This window comes from Hemibagrus wyckioides, linkage group LG23 (assembly GCF_019097595.1).
Source record: "Hemibagrus wyckioides isolate EC202008001 linkage group LG23, SWU_Hwy_1.0, whole genome shotgun sequence".
NCBI lineage: Eukaryota > Metazoa > Chordata > Actinopteri > Siluriformes > Bagridae > Hemibagrus > Hemibagrus wyckioides.
In genome coordinates this window covers 6,084,854-6,097,241 of record NC_080732.1, presented here as the reverse complement: position 1 = coordinate 6,097,241, position 12,388 = coordinate 6,084,854, and the positions used below count along the sequence as shown (strand labels likewise).

The 12,388-nt window shown below is 38.9% G+C and overlaps 1 protein-coding gene across 4 annotated transcripts in view; it reads right to left on the bottom strand.

Moving 5' to 3' along the window:
• ncoa2 (nuclear receptor coactivator 2) overlaps positions 1 to 12,388 on the bottom strand; it is a 70,430-nt gene that overhangs the window by 33,295 nt on the left and 24,747 nt on the right. For all 4 annotated transcript variants that reach the window (XM_058375837.1, XM_058375841.1, XM_058375838.1 and 1 more), the window contains exon 3: positions 535 to 641. In XM_058375837.1, the coding sequence (XP_058231820.1) occupies positions 535 to 623 (89 nt within the window). In that variant the 5' untranslated portion in view covers positions 624 to 641. The remainder of the gene's footprint in view (positions 1 to 534; positions 642 to 12,388) is intronic.

The window sequence follows — 12,388 nt, the reverse complement described above, 5'->3', positions numbered from 1 at the left end:
ACTCCTGAAGTGTTAACTGCAGCTGATTTTGTTCACTAACGAACGGGATACAGCACCACCACCGCGCCCGGGGGCTCAGATAAAGACCGCCTCACTTTGGGCCGTTTTCCTGTACCAGTGTCTGTGTGCTGATTTACTACTTTAGTAGTATTAGTAGTAGTATTACTACTCTAGTAGTAGAGTTTAATCCTTTTAAATAATAACCAAAGTCACATTACTGAGATTACATACACACATTACATTACATACACACATTACATTACATACACACAGTATGATCACACATATACACACACACACGTGCACACACATACACGCTCACAAAAACACACATACACTAACACACGTGCACATACACAAACACAGAAACACACACATGCGCTCATACAGACACAAGCGCGCGCACAGACACACACATGCGCTCACACAGACGTGCACACACACACACACGCTCACAAACACACATGAACAAAGACACACACACAAAAACACGTACGCTCACAAAAACATACACATACACACACACACACTTACCTAGGACCCAGGAGCTCTGATGAGCAGTCTTTGCGTTTCTGAGGCTCGACCCTAGCAGGGTCAGATGAGTTTTCCCCTATGCCGCTCATTTTAATGCATACCAGCAACTGCAGAGAGAACACACACACACACACACACACACACATGCAATGTCAGCACACAAACTTCACACATTCACATAAAGAACCAAACAAACTATATAATCTATTTGGATAATATGACAAGAATCTCATGTAGTGATACTGGCTTCTGTGATACACAACATGTATCATGATGCACATGGCTGCTAACGACCTGCAACCTGCTAGCAAAACAGAAGTGCTGCTTGCTTCAGGATACTTTTAGTTCCCGCGCATAAAAATAAACTTTAACACATGACCATTTTCAGCTGCTTTCTAAAAACATATGATGTCCAAAACACAAAGCCAGCTCGGGCTTTACACATGCAACCATTACGCTGAGGAAAGCCCTCGCTGATATCCAGAGAAGCTTTGAAACCTGGAGCTACCGGCTTAGCGGTGTTTGCTGTATTTTATCCGTATAAACAGACGTAATTTTATTTTAAAAAATGAATTATTTCCTCTGCTATCGTGCACAGATCAGCTCATGTTGAGGCACAGATCCCACATAATCACAGCTGATTAAAGGAAGAGATGTTTTTTTTGGGGGTCACATGATTCAGTCACATGGTTGATGCTGGGAGGCAAAAGTGCTGAGAGAGAGAGAGAAAGAGAGAGAGAGAGAGAGGAAAAAAAGTGGAGCAAAGGCGAAGTCAATCAATTAGATTCTACAATAGGCCTGTTCTCTAGAGACACACACACACACACACACACAGTGACAGAAAGATGTTGAGACTGGAAATGATAGAGAACGAGACAGAGACTGTAATAGACATATCAGATACACAGTATTAGACCCCGAGTATTAGACCCCCTGAGATAGACCCCGAGTCACAGACCCCAAGTAATAGACCCCTGAGTAAAAGCCAACGAGTATTAGACCTTGAGTATTAGACCCTGAATATTAGACCTCGAGGTAGGCCCGGAGTATTAGACCCCAAGTAACAGACACTGAGTAAAGGACCGAGTTATAGACCCTGAATATTGGACCCCAAGTATTAGACCTGAAGTATTAGGACTCGAGGAATAGACCCTGAATATAAGACCCTGAGTAATAGACCTTGAGTAATAGCTCTATTAGACACCGAGTATTAGACCCTTATACTCCCGAGTATTAGACCCCGAGTATTAGACTCCCAAGTATAACCCCCCTGAGATAGATCCAGAGTATTAAACTCCGAGTAATAGACCCCAAATATAAGACCTCAAGTATTAGACCCCGAGTATTAGACTCCCGAGTATTAGACTCCCAAGTATAACCCCCCTGAGATAGATCCAGAGTATTAAACTCCGAGTAATAGACCCCAAATATAAGACCTCAAGTAATAGACCCCGAGTATTAGACCCTGAGTAATCTATCCACCATTTTTATGTTTGCTGTTAAAATGTGTCTCTGCTCAACTGTTTCCTTCAATTTAAACAAAGTCTCTCACTCAAGTTTAGATATAGTTAAGTTCATCCACACAGTTTGACTCATCATCCTCATGACCATGTATTGCTACTGAACACACTGCTGGCTGACACAAACTCTCCAGACCAGCAGGCGGTATTCATATTCATAAAACTAAAAATGAAAGTTCTGCAACTCTAAAATCTGGTCTTGCCGATTTTAAATCTCTATGACTCGAGATAGACGTATATTCTTCATCTTTATATATATACACTATATTGCTAAAAGTATTCTCTCACCCATCCAAATAATCAGAATCAGGTGTTCCAATCACTTCCATGGCCACAGGTGTATAAAATCAAGCACCTAGGCATGCAGACTGTTTTTACAAACATTTGTGAAAGAATGGGTCGCTCTCAGGAGCTCAGTGAATTCCAGCGTGGAACTGTGATAGGATGCCACCTGTGCAACAAATCCAGTCGTGAAATTTCCTCACTCCTAAATATTCCACAGTCAACTGTCAGCTGTATTATAAGAACGTGGAAGTGTTTGGGAACGACAGCAACTCAGCCACGAAGTGGTAGGCCACGTAAACTGACGGAGCGGGGTCAGCGGATGCTGAGGCGCATAGTGCGAAGAGGTCGCCAACTTTCTGCAGAGTCAATCGCTACAGACCTCCAAACTTCATGTGGCCTTCAGATTAGCTCAAGAACAGTGCGCAGAGAGCTTCATGGAATGGGTTTCCATGGCCGAGCAGCTGCATCCAAGCCATACATCACCAAGTGCAATGCAAAGCGTCGGATGCAGTGGTGTAAAGCACGCCGCCACTGGACTCTAGAGCAGTGGAGACGCGTTCTCTGGAGTGACGAATCGCGCTTCTCCATCTGGCAATCTGATGGACGAGTCTGGGTTTGGCGGTTGCCAGGAGAACGGTACTTGTCTGACTGCATTGTGCCAAGTGTAAAGTTTGGTGGAGGGGGGATTATGGTGTGGGGTTGTTTTTCAGGAGCTGGGCTTGGCCCCTTAGTTCCAGTGAAAGGAACTCTGAATGCTTCAGCATACCAAGACATTTTGGACAATTCCATGCTCCCAACTTTGTGGGAACAGTTTGGAGCTGGCCCCTTCCTCTTCCAACATGACTGTGCACCAGTGCACAAAGCAAGGTCCATAAAGACATGGATGACAGAGTCTGGTGTGGATGAACTTGACTGGCCTGCACAGAGTCCTGACCTCAACCCGATAGAACACCTTTGGGATGAATTAGAGCGGAGACTGAGAGCCAGGCCTTCTCGTCCAACATCAGTGTGTGACCTCACAAATGCGCTTCTGGAAGAATGGTCAAAAATTCCCATAAACACACTCCTAAACCTTGTGGACAGCCTTCCCAGAAGAGTTGAAGCTGTTATAGCTGCAAAGGGTGGACCGACGTCATATTGAACCCTATGGATTAGGAATGGGATGTCACTTAAGTTCATATGCGAGTCAAGGCAGGTGAGCGAATACTTTTGGCAATATAGTGTATATATAAACTTTTGCACCCAGCAGTATAATAAAATGTGAAATGAGCAAATTGTGATGGACAGTATATTGTACTGCCAACAGGAAGTGCTGTTTCGAAGCATGCAAATTTTTCACCAGGATTTGACAAAAGAAAATTCTCAAAAAAAATAAAAATAAAAATATTTTACAATTAAAAATAAACATAAATAAATAAAATTCTAATATTTTGAATTTTAGAATTTAAAAAAAAAAGGTCAGTAAGAGATCGGTTCCGGTTATCGGTCACCGGTGTCGTTATATATGCACAGGAAATGACATCGGCATCCCTCGGTGCATGTGGAAGAACAGGGAAATGAGGCGTAATGAATTATTGAAGGTGAAATGCATTTTAATAACGGCCGCAGATGGTAATGGACTAGAGAATAAGATGTGGCTGCATAGTGGGGCAGAAAAACTGGTTAATGGGAGCTTCAGCAAATAGGTCACTGAATAACATCATATATAATAGAGCTGATACACCAGGAGGAAGTGGAGACTGCATTAGAACGGAAAATCTCCTGCTATACGTGGATTACTATGAAACAATCTTCCGTTTTCTTTGGTCTGAAGAATCAGACTAGTCTGGAAATCATACATACATTTAGATTTATTCCAGACATATTCTCCAGACTAGAGCGTCTAGCACAGTGTAAGGTGACTTACGCAGAGCAGCAACGGGCCATGTCCCAATATTCAAATGAGCCGAACGTTGATAATAAATAAAGTAACTTTCAGTTATACAGTGACTTTCTCACACTGGAGTTAAAGTAGATGCGTGTTTCCTGATGGAATTCCTCTGTGTGTGTGAGGGGCTGGGTGTGGCTAAGAATCCAAAAGCAGTAGAAGGATGAAAGAAAGGTGATGTTTTTAAATGAGACACGGGTTTATGAAAACTTTACATTCTGAAAAAAAAGTATCTAGGGCATCAAGGAAGTGATGGTGTGGCTGGAGGAGAAGAAAGGGAAGGAGAAAGACAAGGAGAAGGAAGGAAGGAAAAAGGAAAAAGAGACAGGTAGACATGACATGAAAAGAAAGGACATCTAAAGGAAAAGGGGTAAGAAAGTGAGAAGGAAATGGGAAGGAAGGAAGGAAGGAAGGAAGGAAGGAAGGAAGGAAGGAAGGAAGGAAATTGAAATGGAAAGAAAGGAAGGAAAGACATGGAAAGAAAGGAATTAAATTGAAATGGAAAAGAAGAAAATGGAAAGAACGGAAATGGGATGGAAATGGAAGGAAGGAAGGAAGGAAGGAAGGAAGGAAGGAAGAAAAGAAAGAAAGAAAGAAAGAAAGAAAGAAAGAAAGAAAGAAAGAAAGGTTATATTTTTAAATGAGATACTGGTTTATGAAGGAAGGAAGGAAGGAAGGAAGGAAGGAAGGAAGGAAGGAAGGAAGGAAGGAAATAGAAACGAAGGACGCAAGGGGATGGAAAGGAAGAAAGGAAAGATATGGAAAGAAAGGAAGGAAGGAAATTAAATGGAAAGCAAGGAAATGGAATTGGGATGGAAATGGAAGGAAGGTAAGAAAGGAAATGTATAGAAAACAAAACAAAACAAAACAAAAGAAGGAAAGACATGAAAAAAGGAATTAAAGAAATTGAAATGGAAAAGAAGGAAATGGAAAGAAAGAAAGAAAGAAAGAAAGAAAGAAAGAAAATCAGCATGTTTAGCTGGAAGTCAACCTGAACACCTCTCTATCTGTGATTTAAATACAAAAGATCCCCACATTAATCTAAAACTACTTTTAATAGTAGAAAGTTCATTTACCCCACCCCCCACCCCCCCACCCCAGCGCCTCACTCAGCTCTAATGCTCTGTATGTTCTCCGCATTAGGAGGGTTGGGTTAACTCTAGAAAACGAGGTGTGAGGAATAATCCTACTGTAAGGATCCTCCTCACACACTACAGTCAGCCAGCTGGAGTTTAAACAGATTATGAAGTGCATTAAAGCGTCCATGAAACGGCGTGAAGACGGTGATCTGATCCTGCGTGAGACGTGTTGAAGGGTCTGACTTCCATCACGAGAGCCAACAGCGTTTAACCTCCATACTTTACTGAAGCGATCCATAAGAGACATGGATGAGTATGGGGGTGGGTGATATACGTTCCACACCCCTCTTTCTTTCAGATATAAGTAGTAAATATACAGATTTCAGAACGTACACACCTTATCGTAAATAGCATGAAGTATACACACATTACCACAGACCGTGAAAAAAGTATGATTTATCATTGGCTATTCCTTCCTCTGAGCCATGCTTTATCTGCAGTGTGTGAGCTAAGTAGGTGGAGACACACACACACACACACACACACGGCTGCATGGTGCCAAAGCATGAGGCTGGCACGCTGTTGAGGCCTGGCGTGCACACGCTCACACACACACACACACACGCACACACACACACACACACACACACATTACGTAAGGCGAGTGCTGCTATTGGATCCCTGCTGGATTGCAGTGGCCTACTTTACCCGAACGACAGAGAGAGAAATCAAATCACTGCAACGAGAGCGCAGTTACTTTATAACACAGACACGCCAGTTTAAACATAACACACGCCATGAGAAGCCGCCTCATCTCTACCGGACATTAAAGAGACATTTCTTTACACCTTCACCAAGGCATAAACTGTAGTAAAAAAATAAAAGAGATAAATATAAATGCTAAGGAACGCTCCAAAATACAGCCTCAACCCCGGGTGTACCGACCGGGAACGAGGTCCAGACTTCATGCCTCGGAAGGAGGACTAAGATACGAGAATGATTGACAGGCCTGTGGCGTCGATTGGAGGAAGCTGAATTGGTCATAGAAAGTGAAGTATGAGCGATTAAAGAAAGCAAACACTTCAGTCAAGAGAGACTCGAGAACACTGAACAGTCTCCACAACTCAACCTCATTTCCTAAATGATACCAAAATCAAAACAAGCTGACTCGGGGAGCTCTCGACAGATTTCACCCTCTGGATGTGGGGCAAGAGCCAAATCATTTCACAACATGAATAAACATCCAGCTACTGTGCAATCCTCCGTGTTGCTGAACACCGCACTGAACACTGCACTCTAGTACTAAATTTAGAGGAAATAAAACCCATAATGTGTCAGAAGGTGTTAAAAAAAATCTCCTATAAAAAATCCGAATGAGTGCGAGAGCCATGGCATGTGATTTTTATCCTCATCAAAGCATTCAGTGAACTCTGGTACACTGTGGATGTGGGCGGAGTCAGGGGGAAAGGTTATCGGTCAGAAGAGCGTTCGATTGATTTGCAGTGACACTCCAGAGTCTAGATCTGTCCAGAGCTGCACATAAAGGTTCCTGCTGAAGAAAGAAAGAAAGAAAGAAAGAAAGACAGAAAATGGGATGGAAATAGAAGGAAAGGAGGGATGGAAGGAAGACAAGAAAGAAAGAAAGAAAGAAAGAAAGAAAGAAAGAAAGAAAGAAAGAAAGAAAGAAAGAAAGAAAGAAAGAAAGAAAGAAATGGAAGGGAGGGAGGGATGGAGGGATGGAGGGATGGAAGGAAGACAAGAAAGCAAGTTAGAAAGAAAGAAAGAAAGAAAGAAAGAAAGAAAGAAAGAAAGAAAGAAAGAAATGGAAGGGAGGGAGGGAGGGATGGAAGGAAGACAAGAAAGCAAGTTAGAAAGAAAGCAAGTTAGAAAGAAAGAAAGAAAGAAAGAAAGAAAGAAAGAAAGAAAGAAATGGAAGGGAGGGAGGGAGGGATGGAAGGAAGACAAGAAAGCAAGTTAGAAAGAAAGCAAGTTAGAAAGAAAGAAAGAAAGAAAGAAAGAAAGAAAGAAAGAAAGAAAGAAATGGAAGGGAGGGAGGGAGGGATGGAGGGATGGAAGGAAGACAAGAAAGCAAGTTAGAAAGAAAGAAAGAAAGAAAGAAAGAAAGAAAGAAAGAAAGAAAGAAATGGAAGGGAGGGAGGGAGGGATGGAAGGAAGACAAGAAAGCAAGTTAGAAAGAAAGAAAGAAAGAAAGAAAGAAAGAAAGAAAGAAAGAAAGAAAGAAAGAAAGAAATGGAAGGGAGGGAGGGAGGGATGGAAGGAAGACAAGAAAGCAAGTTAGAAAGAAAGCAAGTTAGAAAGAAAGAAAGAAAGAAAGAAAGAAAGAAAGAAAGAAAGAAAGAAAGAAAGAAAGAAAGAAGGGAAGGGAAGAAAGGAAGGAAAAAATAGAAAGAAAGAAAATGAGCTTGTACAGCTAGAAGTCAACCGTTTGTGCTGTAATATAAAGATTTTTCTTCCTGTGTTGTTAAGCAGCAGGTAGAACTCACAACCTAGCTGAGAAAATGAACGTCCACTGCGGTCATTCTAACAGCGATCGCCTGTAATCACAGACACGTCCATGTTCTACGAATATTACCTTCTGTCCTTTTAACAAATAATAATACTTCCACTTTATTAATATTAAAAAAGCCCAAGCAGCAGTATTATAACTATTATAATGTTTTCAATAATAAAAAAAAGGTCAGTGAGATTTTTGCCCATTTTCAATATTTAATCTTCGTAGATTTACTTTACAACATTTCGTAATAGAACTCTAATGTGACTCGATCAAACCGTTATTCTGAACGACAACTTTAGCCTAGCACTCTGTTTCCCGTCTTTATGGAACCACAAATAAGCGGAACGATCTCATACAATATTAATGCACAATAATCATTTTCTGTAAAATAAACAGCCCCTCCATCAAAACAAGCCTTTGACTTGTTATATATTCGCTAAAACGATGGCAGAATTCAGGACCTTTATTATTTAGCCTCCTGCTGCTTTCATTTATTTGTCAAAGCTGTGTTATTTTTATTGCTTCACTTTAAAATGGAGTTCCCATGACTCTTTGTTTATATGAATAGATTTCTCTTCCTCGTCTCCTAACAGTTAGCGCACAGTCTATGAAATATTTCTCAACGGCTCTTTAGCGCTGAAGAGTGCATGATGTTAAACCTGTCATCGAACACTGTGACACCATGAAAACACCACATATTATGCGCATAGTGAGCCATATATGATGCATATGATGATGAAACCATAACACACGGCATGAAACATCGCAGAAGATACATTACACGAGTCACTGATACATCACTGATACAGAAACAGTCCTGAGAACGTGGAATATTATGACAGAGGCAATGTCATTGTTATGACAGTGTTATGGCACACGGGTTTAAAAAGCTTTCACAGGAGCAACCAAGAAAGAAAGAACGAAAGAAAGAAAGAAAGAAAGAAAGAAAGAAAGAAAGAAAAACAGACTGACAGAAACAAAAAGAAAAAGAAAGAAAGAAAGAAAGACAGACTGACAGAAAAGAAAGAAAGAAAGAAAGAAAGAAAGAAAGAAAGAAAGAAAGAAAGAAAGAAAGAAAGAAAGAAAGAAAGATAAACAGACTGACAGAAACAAAAAGAAAAAGAAAGAAAGAAAGAAAGAAAGAAAGAAAGACAGACTGACAGAAAAGAAAGAAAGAAAGAAAGAAAGAAAGATAAACAGACTGACAGAAACAAAAAGAAAGAAAAAAGAAAGAAAGAAAGAAAGAAAGAAAGAAAGAAAGAAAGAAAGAAAGAAAGAAAGAAAGAAAGAAAAAGAAAGACTGACAGAAAAGAAAGAAAGAAAGAAAGAAAGACAGACTGACAGAAACAAAAAGAAAAAGAAAGAAAGAAAGAAAGAAAGAAAGAAAAAGAAAGAAAGAAAGATAAACAGACTGACAGAAACAAAAAGAAAGAAAAAAGAAAGAAGAAAGAAGGAAAGAAAGAAAGAAAGAAAGAAAGACAGACAGACAGACAGACAAGGAAAGACAGACAGACAGACAAAGACAGAAAGAAAGAAAGAAAGAAAGAAAGAAAGAAAGAAAGAAAGAAAGAAAAAGACAGAAAGACTGACAGAAACAAAAAGAAAAAGAAAGAAAGAAAGAAAGAAAGAAAGAAAGAAAGAAAGAAAGAAAGAAAGAAAGAAAGAAAGAAAGAAAGAAAGAAAGAGATTGATTCGGCTATCTTGGAATAAGAGTTTTGATATAAAGCTACATATAAATACGGAAAATTTCATTTTTAGTGAAGATGGAGAGTCGAAACATCTTAAGAATAGACATAATACCAAATATGTTGTGTCTCTCGTTGTTGTTGTTTATATGTATATAACTGTTGTTGTGTCTCTCGTTGTTGTTGTTTATATGTATATAACTGTTGTTGTGTCTCTCGTTGTTGTTGTTTATATGTATATAACTGTTGTTGTGTCTCTCATTGTTGTTGTTTATATGTATATAACTGTTGTTGTGTCTCTCATTGTTGTTGTTTATATGTATATAACTGTTGTTGTGTCTCTCATTGTTGTTTATATGTATATAACTGTTGTTGTGTCTCTCATTGTTGTTGTTTATATGTATATAACTGTTGTTGTGTCTCTCATTGTTGTTGTTTATATGTATATAACTGTTGTTGTGTCTCTCATTGTTGTTGTTTATATGTATATAACTGTTGTTGTGTCTCTCATTGTTGTTGTTTATATGTATATAACTGTTGTTGTGTCTCTCATTGTTGTTGTTTATATGTATATAACTGTTGTTGTGTCTCTCATTGTTGTTGTTTATATGTATATAACTGTTGTTGTGTCTCTCATTGTTGTTTATATGTATATAACTGTTGTTGTGTCTCTCATTGTTGTTGTTTATATGTATATAACTGTTGTTGTGTCTCTCATTGTTGTTGTTTATATGTATATAACTGTTGTTGTGTCTCTCATTGTTGTTGTTTATATGTATATAACTGTTGTTGTGTCTCTCATTGTTGTTGTTTATATGTATATAACTGTTGTTGTGTCTCTCATTGTTGTTTATATGTATATAACTGTTGTTGTGTCTCTCATTGTTGTTGTTTATATGTATATAACTGTTGTTGTGTCTCTCATTGTTGTTGTTTATATGTATATAACTGTTGTTGTGTCTCTCATTGTTGTTGTTTATATGTATATAACTGTTGTTGTGTCTCTCATTGTTGTTGTTTATATGTATATAACTGTTGTTGTGTCTCTCATTGTTGTTGTTTATATGTATATAACTGTTGTTGTGTCTCTCATTGTTGTTGTTTATATGTATATAACTGTTGTTGTGTCTCTCATTGTTGTTGTTTATATGTATATAACTGTTGTTGTGTCTCTCATTGTTGTTGTTTATATGTATATAACTGTTGTTGTGTCTCTCATTGTTGTTGTTTATATGTATATAACTGTTGTTGTGTCTCTCATTGTTGTTGTTTATATGTATATAACTGTTGTTGTGTCTCTCATTGTTGTTGTTTATATGTATATAACTGTTGTTGTGTCTCTCATTGTTGTTGTTTATATGTATATAACTGTTGTTGTGTCTCTCATTGTTGTTGTTTATATGTATATAACTGTTGTTGTGTCTTCTGCCGCCTTTGTGGCCAGGTGGCTCTTATAAAAGGGGTTAAATCTCACTGAATATATCTATATCTTGGTTAAATAAAGGCTACTCCCTAATGTACGTGTGGACCAGGCTTTAAGATCTAAACATTAGCCTCGATTTATTCAAAAACAAAAGGTAAAAACTGAACACCAGAGTATCTATGATAAATATGTGCATACAATAATATCCGTTAAGTATTAACAATCATATTTACACTTGACCTTTTGCTTTGTCGTTGTAATCTCTTTTCCTGACAAACTTTCACTTCCCGTTCCTAACATCAAATGAGCTGTACATTTCCTGCCAGCTTGTTCAGTGCAGCTGCAGAAGGCTGGAAAATTACACACCACGCTGCAGATTTATACACGGCTGTGCAGCCACGAAATAGCCTCCGAGTGTGTGTGTGTGTGTGTGTTAGTTTAAACACTACCGAATATCAGTGCTACAGCACAGCGTGAGGTTAATTAACCACAGAGCTCGCGGTTTGGAAGGAGGAGGAACTGCAGTGTCCGACCATTTGACGAACATCAACATCCAAACATTAAGTCACTCTGGAGTGTGAGGTGCAACATGGTAAAGTGTGTAGAGGGAAAGGAAAGAGGAAAAGAACCCATACACCAATACCTTCTGAACTGATGTAACAGGTAGTTTTTGTCCTATTAGTGTTGCTTTTAGTTCAGTGTAGAGGAAAGAGAAGTGCTCAGGGTGGTTTAGGCAGAAGTTACAGCTGATCTGGTTTTCCTTTTTCCGTTTCAGCTTGTTCACACGCACAATATTTTCTAATGACGTTCACTGTTTCTGTTTTTAACATGTAAAGAAATGAGCAGACTCCAGACCCAGCTAAAGCACAGAAATCACATAAACACACTGGATCGCCAAGCAGACAGTAGCTTCAACAACCAGAGTACATTTACTGTGAATTCTGGGAGAAGAGAAAAGCAGACAGAAAGAAAGGGAGAAAATCATATTGAGGAAAAAGGCAGAAAGTGAGAAGTGAGAAGTGAGAAATGAGAAAGAGAGAGAGAGGGGGGGGGGGTTGGCAGGAATGAGCGACAAAAACATAACTCAGATAAGAAAACTAGGCAGACAGAAAAAGAAAGAAAGAAAGAAAGAAAGAACCATAAGAAAATAAACTACACAGCAAACAGAGAAAGAAAGAAAGAAAGAAAGAAAGAAAGAAAGAAAGAAAGAAAGAAAGAAAGAGACTACAAGGCAAACAGAGAGAAAGAAAGAAAGAAAGAAAGAAAGAAAGAAAGAAAGAAAGAAAGAAAGAAAGAAAGAAAGAAAGAGACTACAAGGCAAACAGAGAGAAAGAAAGAAAGAAAGAAAGAAAGAAAGAAAGAAAGAAAGAAAGACTACAAGGCAAACAGAGAGAGAGAGAGAGAGAGAAAGAAAGAAAGA